Source organism: Ambystoma mexicanum, chromosome 3p (genome assembly GCF_040938575.1).
Source record: "Ambystoma mexicanum isolate Mex_15411 chromosome 3p, UKY_AmexF1_1, whole genome shotgun sequence".
In the NCBI taxonomy this organism is placed as follows: Eukaryota; Metazoa; Chordata; class Amphibia; order Caudata; family Ambystomatidae; genus Ambystoma; species Ambystoma mexicanum.
Window position 1 is genome coordinate 333,542,779 of NC_090925.1, and position 23,482 is coordinate 333,566,260.

Sequence of the window (23,482 nt, forward strand, 5' to 3'; positions counted from 1 at the left end):
GGATTGGGTTTGCGTTTGCTCCCTTTCTTAATCTTGAATAAAAGGAGTACTCTGCGTTGGAACCAAGACTTCTTCAAAGAAGAGCACCCCACTGAGGACAACCCCTACAGCTAACCAGCATTGACTTCAGTGATTGGCCCAGTTAAGCCTTGTTCCTCTGCCTGATCTCAGTAGACCCTTGTTGGTGCTTCAACCCCTGGACCGGTGGGAACAACGAGTTTCGACCCATGCCTAAGGATCTGTTCCTTCTGAGCCTTTGGAAGCATCCCTGGACCAACCAGTGGACTAATAAGATCTCTATTGGGCTACCTCGCTGCATCCATCTTCGTTCTGAGCAGAGCCTTGCAACTTGGCAGATCTCCAGTTTATGCTACAAGTCACCTGCTCCTGCATTGTCAACCGTCTCACTTCAGGGGAAACTGCCGGGGTTGCTTCTGTGTTAGCCTCTGTATGATCGCAGGTTGCTGCCTGACCATGGTGAACTTTATTGGAACACTTCTTTGTTGGGAACTTTTTTCATTTTTATGCAAACTCCCCTCTACCTGTGAGAACCCCATGCCCCCACCCCCGCCCCCTGTTTTTAACTATAGCTTTGCTTGCCCTACTCTACCAAGGAATTCCCTACCGAAGGCTCAGGGAACAATATGTAGCATGGGTAAACTGGCCCTCACTCTAAACAACAAACATTCAAAGAAAATGATAAAGCAACATAAAGAAAAATATTAAACCGTATTTGGATGATCTTCACCTGTCCTGGGTAAGATCATTTCCCCCATGTTTTAAAGTCAGCTTCCAAATGTTCAAAGGAAAAGAAAAGTCTTAAGCCTATTCTTATTAGTTCCATGCCAAAACAAAATGTCCTCAAAACAAAAATCCACTGGTACAATTCTCTGGTTTGGGTGAAACGATCCCCTTCCAATGCCAGAAAAGAGAATAGCACCAATGGTAATCCTGGTTTTCTTCTCTTCAAGATTAGTTGCCTCATTTCAAAGAATAGTTACTTTTAGGACTTCTCCAGCTACAACTCTACAGTGGATTAGAACTGCTGCAATACATTTGATATATTTGCCAGGATGCTTCTCTCTGGGTTGCTGCTTCCTTTTAACAACCACTCTTATATTGTTGTTACTATGAGAACAGTCACCTTCGTCCCACAGTATGCCACTATAAACCACTTCAATGTGACATCCGCGGACAACTTTGTATACCACCACAGTTCAAGTACCTATACCACTGCTTTGCCTAATAATTAAGAAGTACAAAGTCCGACAAGACACTTCGACCTCTTCAGGTAGGCAAGACCCTCGATCCTTTTAATGAATTCCTAAAAAGGGGCAACCTCTTTGCCTCTTCCGTCTAACTGTTGCAAGGATAACCTGCTTCTGCCCACAAGACTTGCAGCTTCAGCCGTCTTTAAGCATTACAGGTTAACTTCTGTAAATTCTTTACAAGCACCCAGCTCCCCTTCCCCATCTTTCTCACACCTTTTCTGTCCAAATAATTACCCAGAAGCCGTAGTGTTCTCTTTCAGCTTCAGTTTACAATGCCACACTTATATCTCGGGCCATTGGACTGTTGACAACTTCACGGATTAGGTGGATGGTTTTAAACAGGACTAGTTTCACTATGTAAAGGGTTTGCCTATTGCCTTGGATAATGCTTGTTCTTCTCTTTGGTATTGTAACTTCACGGTTCAGTCTTCAAAGTGAAAACCTAATTAGGTACACGCGACCGCGCTTTAAAGTAGATTTTTAAACTTGGTGTTGCATATAATTGTATTCCCATGTAGTATCAAGAAGGCAACTTCTGACTTCTAGGTAAACTCAATTGGTCACACCTACTCTTGTAAGTCGTTAGTGTTAGGTTTTTGGAATTAATTCATTAAGCATTCCTTCTGTACAATTAAGGACACGCGACCACTCCGGTAAATCGGAAAAAGTTCAACAATAGACAGAATAGCTTCTTATTTCTCACGGGAACAACCCAGCGTTTGGAATAAGCACAAGCGCTACATTTCCATTGTCAACCAACAGTTTAAAAATGCTGCACAACTTTTATTCACTTTACACACTACGTGAGCTCTTTCGGAGCTGGTTACAGTTACCAGCAAGGCTTTTGAAGTGAATCGGAACTAGGTGCTTCACTCACTGGCTTCAGGCAAACTGCAGTTGTGGGTTGCTCTGCTTACCCGACTTCCTCGACCACTGCTACTATTTGGGGCTCACTTGGGACCCACACCCTTCTCCAGCATGGGTGTCTCTGGTCCAGCCACCTTATTTGAGTGTCTTTCACTCCCGGGACCCTCGGCTTGCCTTCTGCTTCTGGCCTTGGGCTCCTGCACAGTCTTGTCTCTGCAATCACAGCATCTCGGCTCACATGGGGGGGGGACTTCACTTCCAGGATGTCTTCCTCTGTGCAGCGTCTGCAATACCGGGTTTGGCAACACATGACCCTCTCTGAACTTGCAGGTGAAATCTGCTGTCTCTACGATCCGGCGTCCCTTCTGTGATCCCACTTCCTCGTGAATTGCCAGCCCTGTGCTTCTCTGCTACTACTACTACTACCAGCCTTCCAACTCCAGCTCCTTCACCTTCTTCTTTCCTGCTGGGGCCTTTTATGCCCCTATAGGTTTGTCAATAGGCTTCAAGTGTGGACCATTAGCTTCAATTGCTACGTCCCTCTTCAGTGCTCTTCCTTGTCTCAGTCCCTCTAGGATTGTGGGACATATAGTTTGTTTTAACAAAGCCATAATCACTTTTGGCACAGTGGTAAGAGTCTCTCTTTCAGAGGAAAAATACTGACTCATCCCACGGATTCTCCTCCCTACCCTGGGCTGTGTCTCTACCCAGGTGATCATCCCGCAATACACTACCCCCGTCGTTGGGATCAGGAAGCGTCTGCCTTCCCCTGGCCACCTGGGAGGAGACTTTAGGCAGGGTTTCAGTGATGGGTCCACTGGATTCTTCACAATACTTTTAATCATTCTTACCTTTTCTGAGATCAGCACACACCACTGTATGTGGAGTGCTGAGAGGTTACATAGTATCCCCCCTTCTCACTGCTCCTGTGACATTTCTGTTACAGAGACTAGCATACCTGAGTGGCTGGTGGCAGTGGACATGTTCTACTGACTTTTGTGTCATTCTGTACTTGCAGGCTGTCTTCGTAATGCACAGAAGGGTCACCATTGACACAAAATGGTGGCTGTATTCATTTTTTGCCATTTCTTGTATGCTTGTCCATTTCTTGGTCCTTTTTCTGCCATCCTTTGTGCGGGAGTTCCTGGTTTGACTTTTGCCTTCGGTGGGAATCCTTTGTGAAGCCTGCCGCGGCTCCAGTGTGTCTGTGAGGACAGTATGAAGGGGAGGAGTCTGGAACTCTGCTGTTCTTTGTCTTCTCGCATGCCTGCCTGGGACCAGCTTGACATGTTGCATGATTGTTGATTGGCTGGGTTCCTGGATAAAAGGCAAGGATCCTGAGGCAAAAGAAAAGTCGACCACTGGAACAGAAGACCTGAAGAGGACCAGAGACGCCTGCAGCATCAACCGGAGAAGCCTGCTGAAGTACCGCTGCTGTCCTGACCCCATTTTCAAATCGACATGATAGGCATAATCGGTTCTAAAACCACCTTAATTTGGGCCATCCCTCCATGTGCTGGGCTGCAAACCGCCAATACCAGGGGACCTGCGACCGCTTTGCATCGTGGTTCCCCTCCTCATAGTCCCCTCAGCAGAGTGCAGGACCAAACAAGCGAGGCTAAGCAGTGGAGCATGTAGAATCATTTGCTGGGAATCCCCTCTCTCTACTGCTGCTGCAAAATCCCCTTTCCTCTTTTAGTCACCACAACCAAGGAACAGGAGACCAGGTCTACAGTTGCTGCATCAATAAAGGCATCCAGCTTTTTTCATCTTCATCGCTCCTAAAATACTTATCCCGAGTCCTTGTGTTGCTCCTTTATTGCTGGAGTGCTGATTCCAGTGTTCACCCATACATGTGCGCCAGGCCTAATGCTTGTGCGCATTCAGGGAGACTTTCCTGAGGTCCCTGAAACCTTTTTGACCAACAAAAGCCTGCTACTTGTAATTACAGAATCCTGTGGGACTTTGCCTTTTCTACAGCTGCGCCTTACCTGCTTTCCCTTCAATCTGACCTCGAACTCCTACTTAGATAGGGATGGACTGCTAAAGTCTTTAGGCCTCTGGAAAGTATTACAAGTCTTAAAAAGTGCTTACCTGCTAATGTTGGTGGTGTTCATACATTATATTCCTACAACAAAATATTTTGAGTTGCTGGAACAGTATTTTTACTTGCTTTAAGTTCCCTTAATCTTGGGGAATTTTACACTTTGGTTTACTTACTTGAATTATTGCATTGGTTTTCTATTGTTTATTAGCTATGAAATATTACTTACCTTATTTGCAGATGTATCTGTGCTGTGTGTATGGGGAGGAAGGATAGCTCAGGGGCAACAGGTTTGTCTTGGAATGAAGACCACGCAGCGCAACACAGGTTTGAATCCCAAGCTCGCGCTTGGGAACCACTCGCTGGCATTTAGCTCGTTATAAATTAACAATTATAATGTATATTAAATACATAGCTATTTTGATATAACTACAAGTGTATAAGTGTTTCTTTGGGCCTATGTAACATTTCCCTCCTAAGATAAGCCTGGCTGCTCTGCCCTAATACCAATACCTTGAGTGGTACAGGCCTAAATTAGAAGTTGGGGCTCTCTATGCCAAGGAGATCGTTTTATAAAGTCCTACCACAGGTGGACCTTAGAGCAGTTTTTCTAACACACTTCAATTCCGTGAGGTGTCCTGAGTGGGCCTGCACCAAAGAATTTTTTTATCTTTCATCATTTTTGGTCTTCAACTGGAAGCTGTCTGGAACAGAATCATGTGCACCTCAACCGATCGAAACTAAATCCCAATGCCAAAAAGCAGCCTCTGCACCTGCAACTGCTGGGCCTTTCCTCGCCCAATCCAGGTGCAAAAGATTGTGTCCCCAGCGGATTACGGAATACCTGCTTGTTATCTGGAAGAATCTGAGGTGGGGGATAAGTTAACGTACCTGTTTCTGCCCCCACACATCCCCCATCCATCCCCCTTTGCTCATAGGGTAACATTGGGCATTGCGTTCTGACCCTAACTCACTCGGACCTGACCTGTGGTGGCGGGACCCTGTTTAAACATCCTTTCCTAGAACTACCCTAGTGATTAGGATTGAGTTGAGAATTTACCTGAACGTTACTAAATACTTTTCTAACTTTTAAAAAGCACCCCCACCGCCCACTGCATCATTTTGAAATTTACTTATCTGATGTAGCTATAATTTGGGACTTTTGGATCCAAGGCCCCTCACCATCTTGTAGTTGGACTTAAGATGGAGGGAACTGTTTGTTCTGCCTAGTTTTCCTTGCACCTTACTATTCTCCCATTACGCTGGTTATAGATTCATATATGTTTATACGGTTTTGTGTGGCAATACCTGCCTGTGATTCTAATATGCCTACTGCAGTTACTGATGTAGCTCAGTGTGGACTCGTAGCTGTAGACCACTCTCACACTTTTCCTCAGATTAAGCCTTGACTGCTCAGCTACCTTACCTTGATTGGATTTTGGCTAACCTCTCTGTCTTCCCTGTTTAGCACCGATGTGGTGGCCTCCGGCTGATTTTGGAAATGCATCTAAATACATAGCATGTCCCATATAAGATATCTCACACTTGTACACCTGTTTCTTAGAACTGTGGGGGGAACTCTGTAACATTCTGTGGACTGAAACTAAACTCTGAGTAGTTCAGTGACTCCTGCTGAAGTCCCGGTCATAAAGCTCTATGCCTGACGTTTCTTTCACACTGCGTTTCCATCTCTGCATAAAGTCTATATGAAGATCTAGTTTTGCAGTTCTATTTCATGGATATTCCCCATTGTCTGCTATTGTGTAATATATTGACTTAACTTTTTTCCCTATCCTGTCCTCCTTCCCTGAGTGTATTGACTGCTTTTTTGGCAGTTAATCCTTGGAAAGCCAGGCCGCTTCGTGGGGTGGTCTTTCTTTGCCTTACACATTGGGCTGAGGAAAATTCTCAGAACTGTTCCCTTTTCCTCTTTCCTCCATGTGTTTTGTTTTCTTTATGAATTCTGATTGTGCACTTAGTCTTCAATCATTTGCACCCGTTTGTGAAACTCTAGAAGGCTGCAATTGCAAAAACCTGCCCCTCTCCTCATCAATTGTTTTTTTTGCAAAAGCATTTCTCTTCCCTACCCTCTTCCCTGCCTCACCCCCTTTTTGTTGTTGATGTCCTGGTTTCTGATTATCGTGTCTTGCTGTTTCAGGTGCACGTGGTCTTGAAACTGTGGAAAAATGGATTCAGTCTGGACAGTGGGGAACTGAGGAGTTACCAGGACCCAGCCAACTCCCAGTTTCTGGAGTCCATCCGCAGAGGGTATGATGTCTCTAGGGATTGTTTCTGGTGCATGTACACTGTCCTTGTGACTTTACAGGGATGAGGGGTGTAGTAAGGAGCCTGCATTTAACATGAGGGTTAAGAATGACGATGTGATGCTGATTGTGGCCAGCGTCTGAAGCAATCGGTCAAATTAACGGCATCCAGTAAACCTGTAGCCAGCAGAAATGTAATCCGTGGAAAGGTTGTGATGAAAATACCTCTGCAGTGGAAAAGTTGTCAAGCAAAAACTAGTTAAAAAAAAAATACAGATGAAAAGTAGCCAAAAATGTAGTACTGCTGGGGTAATTGTTGGGGTTAATGAGGGGTAGTGGGCTTGTGATTGCATGGGTTGGGGTTAGGTTAGAGGTTCGGGTAAGGAAAGGGGTTAGAGTAAAGAAGTTGTGGTTTGGTTAGTTATTAGGATAGATTATGTGTCGGGGTTATTGTTAGGTAGATTTCCCACCTGTGAGTCCCCAGCACGTTTTGCTGGACTCTTGGATTTTTGGACTGATTCTCCTGAGTGAGTGTGAAACTTTTTCCACACTCACTCGTTCTGTTACTCGGCTAATGGGAACCCTTTTTACCTCTTTTTGGTATTTCTTTGTGGAGTCACACTTTCCTCCAATTGTAAAGGCATCTACAATTTACTAAAGCAGCCACAGCACCTTCTGTGCAGTGTTGCTGGAGGGGGATACCTTTTATCCTACCTGTGTTTTATTTTGTGAGATCAGCACACCCCTACCTTATGTGGAGTGCTAAGGGGATCCAATGTATCCCTCTTCTCGATTCTCCAGTAACTTTTTGGCTACTGTGACGGTTCGATCTGTTTAGGCTGGTGGCAGTGTACCATTTACACAAAGTTTTGTGAACTTTCATCGAAGGCTTTCGTCGGATGCTGTCTTCGCAGCTGTGGTAGGGGACATAAGGGACACCACTTGCCCAAAATGGTGTCTGCTTTTTTAAAGCCATAAACGAGATGGCCTGTCCTTTCTTATGTGTTCTACCCCGCTAGGTGGGGGTTGGTTCTTGTGTCACTTTGTCTTTGCCGGGCTTCCCTTGGAAAGCCTGTGAGGACCCTTGAGTGACTGGCAGTACAGGAAGTGGGGGAGGTCGACCGAATCTGCTCTGTCCTGCAGTGTGCCTTAAAGAAAGTTGTTCAGACTGGGAGGCTGGCTGTTCCCATCGGACAGCCATATCCAAGTTTGATTGGTGCATGGGATACGATTGGTGGACTCAGCAAGGTTACCTGCATAAATCCAGAGTTCCTGGAGCTGAAACCCCGAGTCAACCACTGAACCAGAAGAATCCGAAGAATGAAGGAGGACAACACCACCAACATCTAGCTACCACCAGTTCCTGCTGAGTAACAGAAGTGACAGGGAAGATATGACGACGTCCTCCCTTCGACTGGTGAGCCTCTAACCAGTCCCAAGACAAACTACATTTCGAGGGGATTGTGTCCTCTGACGTATTCCACGTCTATGACCGGTAATGACCACAGCTGTGCTGCTTGGGAAAATTCTTCGGCGTAGGCGTCCTGCGTAGATGACATCGATACGTTGTCCCTCGAGGGTCGACGTCAACGGATGTTATATATAGGACGCACGGCGCACGTAGCCTCAGTTCCATTTTTTCCACAAACGGGTTTGCTTCGGAATCGCGGCTCGCCTATGTCCTGAAACTGTAAACCAAAGGTTATGTATGTGAACTGGAAGCTATTATACTGCAGAGTCTTGTATTGAAATGTCTGGATTTATTCAGTGTCAAGAATCTTTCACTCACAGAGAAGTGCACACTCTCTCTATATATAGATACAAATACATAATATTTATCTGCACCTTTTAGATAACTGCAGCACAATAAACAGTATCAGCTTGAATGAAAAAATAAATAAAGGAATGGCGGCTCGCTCGATTCTTCTAATTCAAAAGCGATGTCTTCGTCTTCTACCCCGAAGTCGAGCTTTAAAAAATGTCAGGACTGCGGTTTGAAAATGTCCATCACGGACACGCACGACATCTGCCTCTGGTGCCTCGACAAAAGCCATGCCATAGACGACTGCGATGACTGCCGGTCCCTGACATCGAAGTCCTTTGCGGGAGCGGAAGAAGAAATTAACGGTAGGTAGGGTGTCTAAGCCCCATAAGTCGCAATCTGCTGGGCTTTCGACCGACGACTCGAGGGGCGACTCTCTGTGTCGGCGAAAGTACAGGGGGGGTCTCGGTCTTGGCATGGTTCCTGCCATTCCTCTGCCTCTTTGAGGCATTCTCAGAAGCGCCGTCATGGGTCGCCTTCCCTGTCCTCGTCGGAGGACTCCACAAGACGCCGGTTGACTTGTCCCACCATGTCTTCGTCGCAGTCAGAATGGGATGCATTCCGCCAGCAGATGATGGCGATTTCTGAATTGCAAGGCACAGTTCCAGTCGCGCCTTCGAAAGAAGCCGGCAAGGAACGGGCTCGGTCCACCACTCGCACGCCTTCGGGCTCGGGCAGTCTGTGCGATCATCGGGAGCTGTCGAGGTCATCACCGGACAAGGAAGATCGCTGTAGCCGTGCCAGATCCAGGTTCCGGTCCTCGACGCCATCGAGACCGTCGGAACCTGTGAAGACTTCGAGGAAGGCGTTGACACCATCTGCATCGTGTCCGTCAAAGGACGCTCTCGGGGCTCCGCCCTCGAGGAAGTTGTCTGCCGTCAGCGCCTTGTTAGACGTCGACGCCGATTCCCTTGGCGCCTTTTGTGGAGGATTTGCCGGAGGTGCCCCAGAGGGCTGTGGAAGCTCCGAGGAAGGCTCTCAGTAAATCTGTGAGGCCTGTTTTTGAGCCCTACTCTGTTCCTCCTCCCAGATTGGATGTGTTCCAACCTTTGGAGTATATTTCAGAGGTGGAGGAAGGGTCTGATGAGTTGGCTGTGCCTCCTGAGCTTCCTGATGACCTTTTGTCTGGTCACAGTCAGATGGAAGACATCCGTCAGTCCTTGTATGATGCCAGTGGTCTTGACACCTCTCCGGAGGTGGAGTTTGGCAGACCTGAGCCTGGAAAACATGCCGAATCCTCCTATAGGCGTCTCATGTCCAGGGTGACGGAATACTTGGGGTGATCTGCTCCACCTGTTGATTTTGATCAGGATGATCTGACTGACATCCTGGACCAAGGTCCACCCACTGACCCGGTGTTGCCATTTCACATGGCTTTGCAAAGAAGTGTGGCAGTGGCTTGGACTGCTCCGGAGAGTCTCCCAGCAGTTGGTAAGTCGCTTCCGAAAAAATACCACCCAGCCAGTAGTGACCCCTTGACCCCTGCTACTTGTCGACGCACCCTACTCCGGAGAGTTTGGTGGTGTAGGCGGCTACGGCCCCAGCAAAGCAGGTTGCGTACCCTACCATCCCTCCTGATAGGGACGACAAGCGCTTTGATGGTTGGGCGAAGAAAGTATTTTCTTCTGGGGGTATGGCTTTGAAGGCAGCCAACTCCGTTTGTGCCTTGGCAAGATTCACTCACAATTGTGCATCTTTGGCGGCTGAGCATATTCCCGAAGGGGAAGAATGGGATGGTTTTCTAGCCCTCGTGCAAGACGGCAAGGATGCCATGTGTGAATCTGTTCAGTCTGGTCTGGACATGGCAGAGTGTGTCAGCCGGTCCATGGCTGCGAGCACCGTGATACGCAGGTTTGCATGGTTGCATGGAACTCGGGGTTTGCTGCTGATGTGCAATCCCAGCTTCCCAACATGCCCTTTGATTGTGTCCATCTGTTTGGCAGCAAGGCTGACGAGAGCCTTGAGAGGTTGCAGACCTCCAAAGCTGCAGCAAAGTCTTTGGGCACTGCAGTACGTCAACCTCCGCCTTTTCGTCTAGGGGACAGCAATAGAGTGGAGGTTCCTTTCGGCACTACTCTACCTTTGGTAGATCGAGAGGAGCTGCCAGTCAAAGGGGCCACCGTAGGAGTACCAGAGGTGGAAAGCAAGGTACACAAGGTGCCAAAGCCGCTCGGGCATTTGCCTCTTTGCCCTCAGGCACTGCAGCAGCAGCCGCGTCAGCTCAGTCATGAGGCCATGTCCCATGGTTCGCTGGTTGTGGGCAGACTTGCGCAGCATCTTGGAGAATGGCGAGCCATTACTTCAGATGTCTGGGTTCTGGAGATCATAACCCACGGCTACTGTCTGCCCTTCCGGCAGAGGCCTCGCAACAATCCACCGGGGAAGCTCTCTTTGAAGCATCCGGATCCGCTCCTTGCGCAGGAAATCCTATCTCTACTGGAGAAAGGCGCCATAGAACTGGTGCCTGTAGCGGAGAGGAACAAGGGATGGTATTCCCCTTATTTTTTAATTCCCAAGAAAGACGGGGGATTGAGACCCACTATGGACTTGGCTGAACAAGCTCCTCGGGAAGGACAATTTCAAGATGGTAACTTTCTCAAGTCCTCCAGACCTTTCAACTTCAGGATTGGTTGGTGTCTCTCGACCTCAAGGATGCTTACTTTCATGTGCCGATTCATCCCAAGCACAGGAAGTACCCGAGGTTCGCGGTTGGCTACTCGCATTTTCAGTTTTGGGTCCCGACGTTCGGATTGACCTCAGCCCCGAGGGTCTTCACCAAGCTGATAGTGGTAATGGCAGCGTATCTCAGGAAAGGGGGGATTCACGTCTACCCCCTACCTGGACAATTGGTTGATCAGGGTGCGTTCTCCCGAGCAAGCCCTAGATCATCTGTCCGTCACCTGCCACTGCCCTCACAAGCTGGGCTTCTCCCTCATTTTAAAGAAGTCCCATTTGACACCTACTCAACGGCTCCAATACATCGGAGCAGTGCTCGACACATCCCTGGGGCAGTGTTCGCCTCACCAGGTGAAGGCTCATCACATTCTGCAGATGGTGGACAAATTTCAATGTGCCCAGAGTCTCCCAGCGTTTGAGTTCTTGAGGTTGCTCGGCCCCATGGCATCCTGCATTTTCTTGGTGCCAGCGGCCAGGCTGCGGATCAGATCTCTGCAGTGTGCTCTCAAGATGCAGTGGTCGCAGTTGTCCGGCAGGATGTCAGAACCCGTTCAGATTCTGCCCTCGGTCACACAGGATCTTCTGTGGTGGGCCGTCGAAAGCAATCTGATAAAGGGTGTGCCATTTTGGCAGCCTTGGCCGGAGGTGACAATCGTGACAGACTCATCCCTCAAGGGTTGGGGAGCTCATGCTAACGAGTTCACAGCCAGCGGCCGGCGGTCTTCGTCGCAGTCCAGACTCCACATCAATCTGTTAGAGCTGCAGGTTGTCAGGCTAGCCCTGAAGGCTTTTCTGCCGTCTGTGCGGGGGAAGAATGTCCTGATTATGACGGACAATATGGTGGCCATGCACTACCTCAACAAAAGGGGGGGGCAGGTTCACTCCCATTGTGCAGGGAGGCTATGCAGCTCTGGTTCTGGGCCATACAGCAGGAAATTTCGATCTCGGCAGTTCATCTGGCCGGAGACAAACGCAGTGGCGGATGCTCTGAGCAGGCAGAGCACGGTCTCTCACGAGTGGAGATCTTCACCCTTTGAGGAACCCCACAAGTGGATCTCTTCGCCACCAGTGTCAACCGGAAGTGCGAAAGATTCTGCTCGTGGGAATTTCCTCCAAGAGGAGCCATGGGGGACGCGTTCGTAGTGGAGTGGTCCTTCCCACTGCTGTACGCGTTTCCTCCAGTCCCCGTCAATCTGCAAGTGTTGCAGAGGTTATGGAGGTTCGGTTCCCGGATGATTCTCATTGTTCCGGCATGGGCCAGGAGAGCGTGGTACCCGGACCTTCTAGACATGTTCATCTGCCTTCCACGTCGTCTTTCCTACAGAGACGATCTGCTCTCACAGGAGGGGGGTTGGGTTCTCCATTCAGAGGTCAAGTCTCTCAGCCTTCATGCTTGGTATCTGAAAGGTTGAGGTATAAGGATTGGGACCTCCCCGAAGACGTGATGGAGGTGTTGCTTTCGGCCAGAAGGCCCGCAACAAAGTCCCTGTGCCGTTGGAAAAAGTTCTGAGACTGGTGCAGGTTACAGAATGTGGATCCTTTCCAATGTTCCATTCCTTTTGGTTTTGTCTTTCTCGCTTTCTTTAGCCCACAAGGGCATACAAGTGGGTACCATTAAGGGTTACCTAGCAGCGCTGTCTATATTTAAGCGCTCGTCTGAGGAATGTTCTTATTTTAAGATTCCTTTGATTTCACAGTTTCTAAAAGAGCTAACTAATGTGTTTCCACCATCGGCTTTCTGGGTGCCGGGATGGGATTTGAATTCGGTTTTAAAGTTCCTGATAGGAGCTCCGTTTGAGCCCTTACATTCTTGTCCGTTGAGATTGTTATCCTTTTAAAACTGTGTTTAGTTGCGGTTACTTCCACACGCAGAGTGAGTTGCAGGCACTTTTCATCAAGCCACCCTTCACTGTGTTCCATAAGGACAAGTTTGTCCTTGGGATGCGGCCTTCTTTTCTTCCGAAGGTTGTGTCGGAATTCCATTTGAACCAGAAGGTAATTCTTACGGCGTTTTATCCTCCTCCACATCCTGGTAAGGAAGAGGAGAGGCTCCATAGGTTGGATCCTAGGAGAGCTTTGATTTTCTATCTCTCACGGATGTCCCGGGTCAGAGTGGACGATCAGCTCTTTGTTGGTTATGCTGCAAGGCGTTTAGGCCAGGCTGTTTCCAAGCAGACCTTGTCCAGATGGATCATTTTGACGATCTCTGAGTGTTACTGCTTGGCGGGAAAGGACCCTCCAGTAGGCTTACTGGCTCACTCCACTAGGGGTGTGGCTGCCTCCATGGCTCTACAGAGGGGCGTTCCGATTCGCAATATTTGCGAAGCAGCCACATGGGCCTCTGTCCATACTTTTGTGAGACACTATTCCTTGGACTCTATCCACAGGCAGGATTTGGCCTTTGGTAAGGCAGTCCTCTATTCAGCAATTTGATTGGGCATTCTAAAATTATGAAATTGTAAATTCTTTTCCCACCTCCATACGTTGGTACTGCTTTGGGAGTCTGTCATAGATGTCGAATCTGTCGGAGGACACAATCCCCTCGAAGAACAAGTTACTTACCCTATCTGGCAATGTTCTTTCGATGGAATGTTCCTCCTACGTATTCCACATTAAACCCTCCCAGCCCACCCCTCTACAGAATTTCTTATGCGATTGCAGCTTACGTTTCCGCAAGGATTTCTGCAGTCATACTGGCAGGAGATTGGTGCCACACGTTCTGGGGAAAAAACTACAATTGAGGCTACGGGCGCCGTGCGTCCTATATATAACATCCAGTGACGTCGACCCTCGAGGGAAAACGTATCGACGTCATTGACGCAGGACGCCTACGCCACAGAATTTTCCGAAGCAGCACAGCTGTGGTCATTACCTGTCATAGATGTGGACTACGTCGGATGAACATCCCATCGAAAGAACGTTACCAGATAGGGTAAGTTGTTCTATGCACCTTCCCTTGAAAGCTGCGACCTCCAAGGCCTGCAATTCTCCAATACCCTGGGTCCTCCGCTGCATCACTGTGCATAGTCTCCTGAAGTGCGGTTTTGCCTGAAACTTTGTGGGCATCCTTCTTGCAGTGACCTGATCCAGCTCCCAACAGTCCCCTCACCCAAGAGGAGGACCAAGAAACTGAGAAGACTCACCCGCTGTGAAAACTGTCCTTCAACCCAGCCTGAAAAAGGCATCAACAATCCAGAACCGAGAAGATTCTTTGCTGGGACTCCGTCTGCATGAGAGCTGTCGCCATATCCACTGAGGTTCCTTTTTGTCTGTTACTATGACTGAAAAAACAGTGACCAGGTCTGCTGTTTCCTCATCGCTGGAACCTTCCTGCAGCAACTGTTTCTTCACCTGAAGGTACTGCCCTACCCCCGGTACAGCTTACGTATAGGTTTCTTGCTTGATCCTTTGATCATGGCCGCTGCAGATAGCTTTATCTTGCAGCCCTTCAGGTCGCCCATTGAGTTACATTGGGGTGGACCACCCATTGTACTCTTAACCGTGCCTTAGGACACTGGTCTTTGGGGCAGTACTACAAGGGAACACCCTGGTTCTGTTGGCTTTTGTAAAGCTAACTTTAATTACCTGCAATACTGGAAGAAACTCCTGCTGGACTCTGCCATACTGAACATTTTACCAAACTTTCCTGCTCCCCCTTGCCCCACGTGGCCACTGATGGCCCAGTGACACAGGTGAACACTGAGAGACTCGCATAAGTTTGGGTTGCACTCATTAAAATTAGCAGGAATAAGGTTATTAAAAGTTAAACTTTGGAACAGTTTCCATATTTGTTTCGATGGTTTTACTAAGTGATTTGTTACTACCAAGGTTATTCTAAAGTTACAACAACTGTGTTTTATTATCCAAATAATACTCCAAATGAATCTTGTATTATCCTAATGTTTTAAAGTACTTAACTCGTGAATAATCACACTTGCCTTAGTGTATGTAATGCCTATTTGTTTTATATAGCTTAATAAGTGTATCCATGTTTTCTGTGACTAAGTGTATGCTCTGAGTTCTTTGTACCTCACTACAGCCCTCCTCCCTCCTTAGAATAAGCCTGGCTGCTCGCCATTCAACCAAACCTTTGTGCTGGCGTTGTCTAATAAGTAGATCTTGCGTCACTTCTAGATAGAATTGTGGGGATTAGCCTGTGACACATCTATATGGAACTGTGAAGATAATCTTGTGTCACTTCTACATGGAATTGGGAAGTTTGACTTGTGCCACATCTAGATAGTGATGCCATTTAACCAACCCTACAAAAAATCTCACCCCTCTGCATACACCTCTCATACTCGAACCAAACACAACCATACCTCCAAGCACAACAAACTGCACGCACTTCACTGCAACAACAAAACCACAAATAGTCTCGCACATAAGTGCATGATGGCAACCAACCCGAAAAACACTTAAGCTCAGCAAATGGTGTTAACCAAACTGATGCTGCCAACAGCACATCACGGCTCTCTCGCTCTTCTCCCGCTCAGTCCTAGTAACCCATCCCAACCTCTTTCCATTTCAGAACCGCCGGAGTGCCACTCTGGTGGTGATAGTGCACGGTATAAATATACTTAACATTAGGTTTAGGTTTTTATTAATATATGAATAGTCACATGGCTTTGTATGTAAAACAAGATACAAACATAAAAATACTTCTGATGTTTGTTAATCTGCTTAGAATCACATGCTGTGCATAGGTCCGACATCCAGTGGTCACTGCGGAGTATTGCATTTTGTTTTTCGTAGTCGAAAAGGGGACGTCGACAAGGCGTGTCTGAAACACTATCCCTATACCCTATAGTGACGTGCGTTGTACCCACAATCCCTCACGCGTCGAGGTCCCTCAGATTGTTTTTTTCCGCCCAGCTACTGGTCGCCTTTACGCGGAGCTCCTCGAGAGACATTGCAGATTTCATCTCCTCGACCTTTGGTCGTTTTCTTATTAATATATAACACATCGATCCCTCCCTCGACGCAGTGTGAAGCTGTTTCTCCGCCGAGCAAGATCTTCGACGGAGGGGACGAGCGGAGGAGATCCTTCGGTGCTGCCGAACACGTGGCCTGGCCTCGCAGGCCAAATACAGTAGGGAGAGTGGGGTCGTGGGACATCTCTTGTTTCCTTTCTGAGAATGCCTTTCCCCTTCCTTTCCCTTGGGGTCGTTATCACGATTTACTGCCTCAGCTATGGAGAGGACACCCTTTAGGTTTTGCCCGCGTTGCAAGGGCAAGTTCACCTGGAAGGACAAGCATTCACGGTGTAACCGCTGCTTGCCCCTCGATCACAAGGAGGAGGGTTGCACGGCTTGTCGGCTTCTTAAGCCAAAGACTCTAAAAGACCGTAGGGTCAAGAGGTGGGCGGCCTATGCTATGTCGAAGGCCGATTCCTCACCCGCCGCCGCTACCACCGACAGTGACGAGGAACGTGATAACACGACCTCCGCTGCGGAAGTCGTAGACCCCTCTAAAGAGCGCTCGCGCTCTTCGTCGTCTGTCCCCGGCCCCGACGGGCTCGGCTCACGCCCTGCTTATGGGGATGAACACCCCGGCGACACGGACGCACACGATACCACCCATAAGCACACAACCCACGGCTCTTCTTCGTCGAAGACGAAGAAAGCATCAGCGCCCAAGGAGACGCAGGTTCCACCGGCAGCCTCCTCAGACCGTTCAGGTTCGAAGCCCCTCTCGCAGCCGCGACCAGCGACTGGGCTTTCGGCAAATAAGGGCGCCGCCCCCAAACCATCGGCCGGCGCGCACCAGCAGAGAGCGCACGCCGCCGTAGAACGATCGACACCCGTAACGTCGAAACCACAGTCCTCCTCTGACAAAGTAACGTCAAAACCACAGCCCTCCTCTGACAAACTAGTCGTAGAGAGCTTGGCGAGGATCGTTGTAGCCGACGCCCAGAAGCGTACGCCGAAAGACACGTCGAGCGCTACGCAAAGGTCGAAAGACACGCCGAAAAGGCCCGAAGGAAGACAGGGACTACCCCCTTCAGTCGGGGGGGGACTCCCAGCACACCGGAAGGCTTTTCTGACGGCGACAGGAAACTTTCCTCGACGTTATGGGAGAGGTCGAGCCGTTTTCGGACGGAAGACACTAATTTTCCCCCGCTAGACCGCTCAGGGGTACCCCATGAGACCATGGAAAGGCTCCATCTCTGCATGGAGAGGATGGAGAGGTTTATGAACACCCAGAACCCTCCCACTCCCAAGAGAACAAGAGAAGGGCCTCAGGAGGACCCCAGGGCTAAATATCCGAGACTATTCAACCCCTCCCTGCAGGACACAGCCTCAGATTTCCATAATGTGTATGACTTCACTGGTGAGGAGCAATACTTGGAGGAGGAGGATGAATTTGTGGACGATGAAGAGGGACAGAACCAGGAGGAAAGTCTGGAAGACAACCCAGACATGGTAGGAGAAGGCTTCGGAGAAAATCCAGAAGAAGGGCCTTCACATCCCTGGCAGTCCCCATCAGTATATTCGGACACTGATGTCCTGAACCTAAATCCTCCTGACAATTCACCTGCTAGGAACACGTCTCCCATAGACGATCAGCCCACATTCAATGCCCTGTTGCGCAGGGCAGCAGCACATTTCGAACTGGACACTGGGGAGGTCTCTCCTGAAATAGACTTTGTGGAAAGAGTAATTAAGGAGAAACCCCCGGTCAGCCAGACCATTCCCCTCCTCGCTTCAGTGAAGAGAAGAATCATCCCTTCGCTATCCACGCCCGCACTAATCAGAGGAGTTAATCCAAGAATTGAAAAACTTTTCACTCCTTCACCCTCAGACCCGCTGTACATCAGGGGACATTCTATTCCTGACTCCCTTGTAGTAACTAATACAAGGAAGAGGGCAGGGGTGTCGCTGTCCACCAGCGAGGCACCACCTGACAAGGAGGGCAAGAGATTATATGCCCTTGGAAAGAGTCACATCCTCGGCTGCCTTTACTGCAAGAATTGCTAACAACAATTCCTTGCTAGCTAGCTACGCGGACGCGCAGTGGGCCAAACTGCGCAAAGACGCCGAAGAAGCGCCGGAACTGCTACGGACACGCCTGCTATCAACTATTGGCGAGGGAACCCAGGTCAACCAGAGCTTTGTGAAGAACTCTCTGGATGCTGCAGAGACAGCGGGACGTTCCCTGGTTCAGGGAATACTCCTAAAACGCCATGTATGGCTGCGTAACTCAGGTTTCAAACCGGAGACACAGGCGTCTTTAATAAACCTATTGAAGACTCAAACCTCTTCGGGAAGGCTGTGGATGAGGCTCTGTAGATGGCTAAAAAAGAGTTCGATACTATCAAAACTCTTGACCAGATCTCTAAGCCCACTACCAGACGCGGCTATGGCAACAAACGCTTTTTTCGTGGCCAACGCCAACAACAGAATCAGCAGCAACAGTACCCTGCCACCAATTACCAGACCAATAGTGGGCAGTACAGCCAAAGAAGCCAGCGCCGTGGCAAAGGGAGAGGTCGGGGTTCCACCCCCAGAGGCTCCCAAGCCCCCAACAACACCAAGTGACGCGATTTGCGTCCCCTCCCATGCAACACCGGTCGGGGGCTGGCTAACATCCTTTCTTCCAGCATGGGAGGGAATAACGTCGGACCGCTGGGTACTTTCCACCGTAGCCCACGGATACTGCATCAAATTCAACGGTTCCCCAACATACAGACCCCCGAGGGGACGACGCATGACACCAGAACACCTTGCCATCCTTCTCCAAGAAGTAGACCAACTGTTGGAAAAAGGAGCCATAGAAGTCGTGCCTCTATCTCAGGTAACGGAAGGTATTTATTCAGTGTACTTCCTTGTACCCAAAAAGGATCTAACCATGCGCCCTGTATTAGATCTGCGCCCAGCGAACAAGTTTGTCAAACCCCAGAAGTTTCGTATGGTGACCTTACAGGAAGTGATCAACCTGCTATCACAAGGAGATTACATGACAACACTAGACATGAAAGATGCATACTTTCATATTTTAATGTTGCCAGCGCACAGAAAATACCTCAGGTTCATGATAGAGGGCAAACACTACCAGTTCAGAGTGCTACCCTTCGGCATAGCATCTGCACCAAGGGTATTCACGAAGGTACTGGCAGTGGCAGCGGCCCACCTGTGCAGGTTGTCCATCCCAGTTTACCCTTACCTCGACGACTGGCTCATAACAGGGGATTCTTACGAAACATGCTTCTCCAATACCCAAAAGACTGTAGACCTTTTGTTCCAGCTGGGCTTCTCCATCAACGAAAAGAAGTCCAGCCTAGACCCCAGCCAGATCAAACAATTCCTAGGGGCTCTAATTCAAACAAAGGACGGCCTTGTCTTCCCCTCCAACGAGAGGGTCCAAAACATGCTGTTTCAGATCCCTCAATATGTGGCCGGTCGAGAGGTGACGGTACGCAAAGCAATGCGCTTGCTAGGCATGATGGCGTCGTGTATTTATTTGGTACCTCACGCGCGCCTGCGCATGCGCCCAATGCAAGAGTGGCTCAACAGCCAGTGGTGTCAGGCCAGCGGACTATGGGACGATCTAGTGGTGGTCTCGCAGGCCTTGGTTCTCTTGCTACGGTGGTGGACAAAGGAAAACCTGGTAAGAAGGAAACCCTTTGCCACACCCACGGCGGAAGCCACTCTAACCACAGACGCATCCCTCACAGGATGAGGGGCTCACCTATCCCATCAGACTGCTCACGGAGTGTGGACTCCGAACGTAGCATCCAAACGCATAAATCTACTGGAGCTACTAGCTGTGTTCAAGGCGCTAAAAGCCTTCCAGGAACACCTACAAGGCAAGACAGTGATGGTCCTTACAGACAGCACCACAGCCATGTACTACATCAACAAGCAGATGGGCACCCACTCTCCAGGACTGTCCAAACTGGCCCAAAATATATGGAAGTGGGCTCTCAAACAAAACATGTTCCTACTGTCACAACATGTACCAGGGGAACTCAATCTGCTGGCAGACAAACTCAGCAGAGATTTCCCCCTGCCCGAAGAGTACGAATGGCGACTGCACGAAGACATCGTCTTCACGCAATGGGGATTCCCAGAAATAGACATGTTCGCAACCCTGGAGAACTCACAATGCCAAAGTTACGCCTCCAGGTACCCCCAGAACCAATCCAAGGGGAACGGTCTGTCGATTCAATGGTCAGGGAAATTTGTTTACGCTTTTCCCCCGACTCCCCTTCTCAACAAGGTTGTGCACAAGATGCACCAGGAACAAGTGACCATGATACTGGTGGCCCCAATGTGGGCCCGACAGCCATGGTTCGCTCACTTGATGGAGATGTCCCTATCTCCTCCAGTGAAACTCCCCTGCCCGTACAACATGCTGTCACAAGAAAATGGCGGGACTCTGCATCCATGCCCCCAGAACATGAACTTAGCAGCCTGGCTCCTGAGATCATAGAATTTGGACATCTACAGCTCCCGCAGAGATGCATGGACATCCTCAGGGAAGCCAGAAAACCTAACACTCGCCACTGCTATTCTAACAAGTTGAAGAGATTTGTCATCTGGTGCAGAGGAAAGAGCATCAACCCGATTGACTGCTCTCCCACACATATTGTTCTATACCTGACCCATTTATTGGATTCAGGTCTAGTGTTCAATTCCATTAAAGTCCACCTAGCGGCACTTTCTGCATACACCACTTCCCAACTCAAAGTGTCGTGGTGGAAGATCCCTGTTATAAAGGCCTTCATGGAGGGAGTAAAGAGAATACACCCCCCCGATAGCTGACCCAGCTCCCGGATGGGACCTTAACGTGGTACTTACCAGACTAATGAGCTCACCATTTGAACCCATGCACAAAGCATCTCTTAAGGACCTCACTCTTAAGACTGCTTTTCTAATAGCTATCACCTCCATCAGGAGAGTAAGTGAACTACAGGCTCTTTCTGTTCTAGACCCCTTTGTTACAGTTCACAGAGATAAGGTGGTTCTACGCACGCACCCAAGGTTTGCACCGAAATTCATCTCGAAATTCCACGTAAACCAGTCTATAGAACTACCAACATTCTTTCAAAATCCTTCCAACTTGGGAGAAAAAAGTCTGCACACACTGGATGTGCGCAGAGCGGTCATGTTCTACATGGAAAGAACCAGACCACTGAGGAAGACTAATCAGTTCTTCGTCTCGGTGGCAGCAGGAAGAGAAGGGGATGCAGTTTCAAAGTCCACTATTTCTAGAGGGATTGTTCAATGCATCACTCTCTGCTATACTCTTGCTAAGAGAGAACTGCCCTTTAGGCCAAGAGCACACTCTACTCGAGGCACGGGGGCATCCATAGCATTCATTGCAAATGTTCCCCTTGAGTCCATCTGCAAAGCGGCTACCTGGAGTTCTGTGCACACCTTTACAAAACACTACTGTCTAGATGCACACTCTAGATCTGACTCCCAGGTGGGACAGGCAGTATTAAGACATCTTTTCTCTACTGTTCCTTCTCATAACCCACCGCCAACTCTGGGTACTGCTCGCTAGTCTATGCACAGCATGTGATTCTAAGCAGATTAACAAACATCAGAAGACAATGCATTACTTACCGTAAAAGCATTTCTGATGGTTGTATCTGCTTAGATTCACATGCGCCCACCCTTCCTCCCCGCTCGGATGGAAGGAACATAGACTTCCTTTTATATCTCTCTTTTCTGTACTCCCTCACGTCTAGAAGGCTCCCTCAGGGCAGAAAAAATACAAACAGAGGGACCTCGACGCGTGAGGGATTGTGGGTACAACGCACGTCACTATAGGGATAGTGTTTCAGACACGCCTTGTCGACGTCCCCTTTTCGACTACGAAAAACAAAATGCAATACTCCGCAGTGACCACGGGATGTCGGACTTATGCACAGCATGTGAATCTAAGCAGATACAACCACCAGAAATGCTTTTACGGTAAGTAATGCATTGTCATATTACAAAAAATACAAAACACAAGCATATTTTCCAACAGGTGATTAGACATTGATAAGATCCATAAAAGACAAAAGGCTCATCAAATTTGTAAAAGAGTTCTTGTAAGATCATAAATATCACTCAGCTAAAAACAACTTTGCAAAACTTCAACGCATTTTCAGTAAAATATTATTGTGTAGCAGATAGTTATGGTCGTTGCCGTCAATAAAAGTAGCCCAGAGCCACATTTTGTCAGTACATTTGAAAGAATTATTATAAGATCGGATGTAGCGTTGCCTAATAGAGGCTAGGCTTTCACATTTGATTAACAAATGAGCTAGAGTTTCCAAAACTAGTGTGGAGTTTACAGAAAATATCAGGGAGATCTGCTAAATACAAGTTATAAAGGGTTGCAGCAACTGTGCAGCCCTGTTTTACTCCCCAGTGAGTCCACATCGAAGTAGAAAGCCTACCTTCAGCATCAAGACGTATCTTTACTGTTGAGTGGGTATGGAGCAGCATCAACATTAACAGATCAGGTGGAATGTTCCATTCAGCCAGTTTCTTCCAGAATCTGTTCCTCCAGATATAGTTGAAGGGTGTGGAAAAATCAATAAATACACAGTGTACGGCACAATCTCTCCGTATCCATGCATACTCGACTGATGCCACTAAAATGAGCAGATTATGGGTGCTGGATGCTTTTTTTTTTAAATCAAAGCCCATTTGGTTGGGTGGCAAGATATTATTTTCATTAATCCATAGGGTCAGCTGCGCAAGTAGGACTTTCACAAAGATCTTTGCTGGAATGTCAAGCATTGCCAGCATTCTGTAGTTGGTGGGAGCGTTCCAGCGTCCTTTTTTTATGAACGGGAAGTATGTGGCTTTCAAGGTACGACAATGGACATTTACCCATTTGCACAAATAACAAATGCAGTGCGTGTGCCCACAGTCCTGGCGAGAGTTGAACAGCATTTAAAATTCCGTCAGCCACAGCACGCAATGAGTTCAGAGGTTCAATGATCACAATAAGAGCTAGTATTGAAGCCGTACACAGCCATGTAGTATTAGGGAGTGGGAAACGGGTATCATCAGGATGAATAATGCCAAGGGTGGAGGCAATGTGCTTAACCTATATTGGTTCAGGTACCCAATTAATGTGCAGACACACTTGGTATTGCCCCAAAGTACACTCCATAACTCAGTGTTATTCTTTTTAGATGCAATATGCGCAAGTTCATTCAATTTTTCAATTTCGCCGTTGTTTGTATCTCTTGAACCAGTTGTGATACTTTGACTTAATCATATGTGTCTTAGAGTTGGTCTCATCTGCTGTGAAGATAACTAGTGCGGGATACAGAACTGCATTGCTCTCAGCGTGTACCATTTGCGACTGATTTTTATCCAAATGTATCCGTTTAGTAGAAACAATGTTGGTATGTTCTCCAGTGTTCTTATATGTTCTACCTTGGTTATAGTGTTGGCTCATATCTGGGCGAGTAATGCTGAAAAATCAAACAATATTGGAGTCAATCTTCAGTAATTGGGTGTCCAATTGCTTTATGAATGGAGGGACGAGGCTGGCTACAGCAACTTTAGCCTTTAACAGCCTT

General features: G+C 48.3%; 1 protein-coding gene across 2 annotated transcripts in view; it reads left to right on the forward strand.

Annotated features, from left to right (window-relative positions):
- NSFL1C (NSFL1 cofactor) overlaps positions 1-23,482 on the forward strand; it is a 336,045-nt gene that overhangs the window by 179,201 nt on the left and 133,362 nt on the right. For both annotated transcript variants that reach the window (XM_069650916.1, XM_069650915.1), the window contains exon 6: positions 6,341-6,450. In XM_069650916.1, the coding sequence (XP_069507017.1) occupies positions 6,341-6,450 (110 nt within the window). The remainder of the gene's footprint in view (positions 1-6,340; positions 6,451-23,482) is intronic.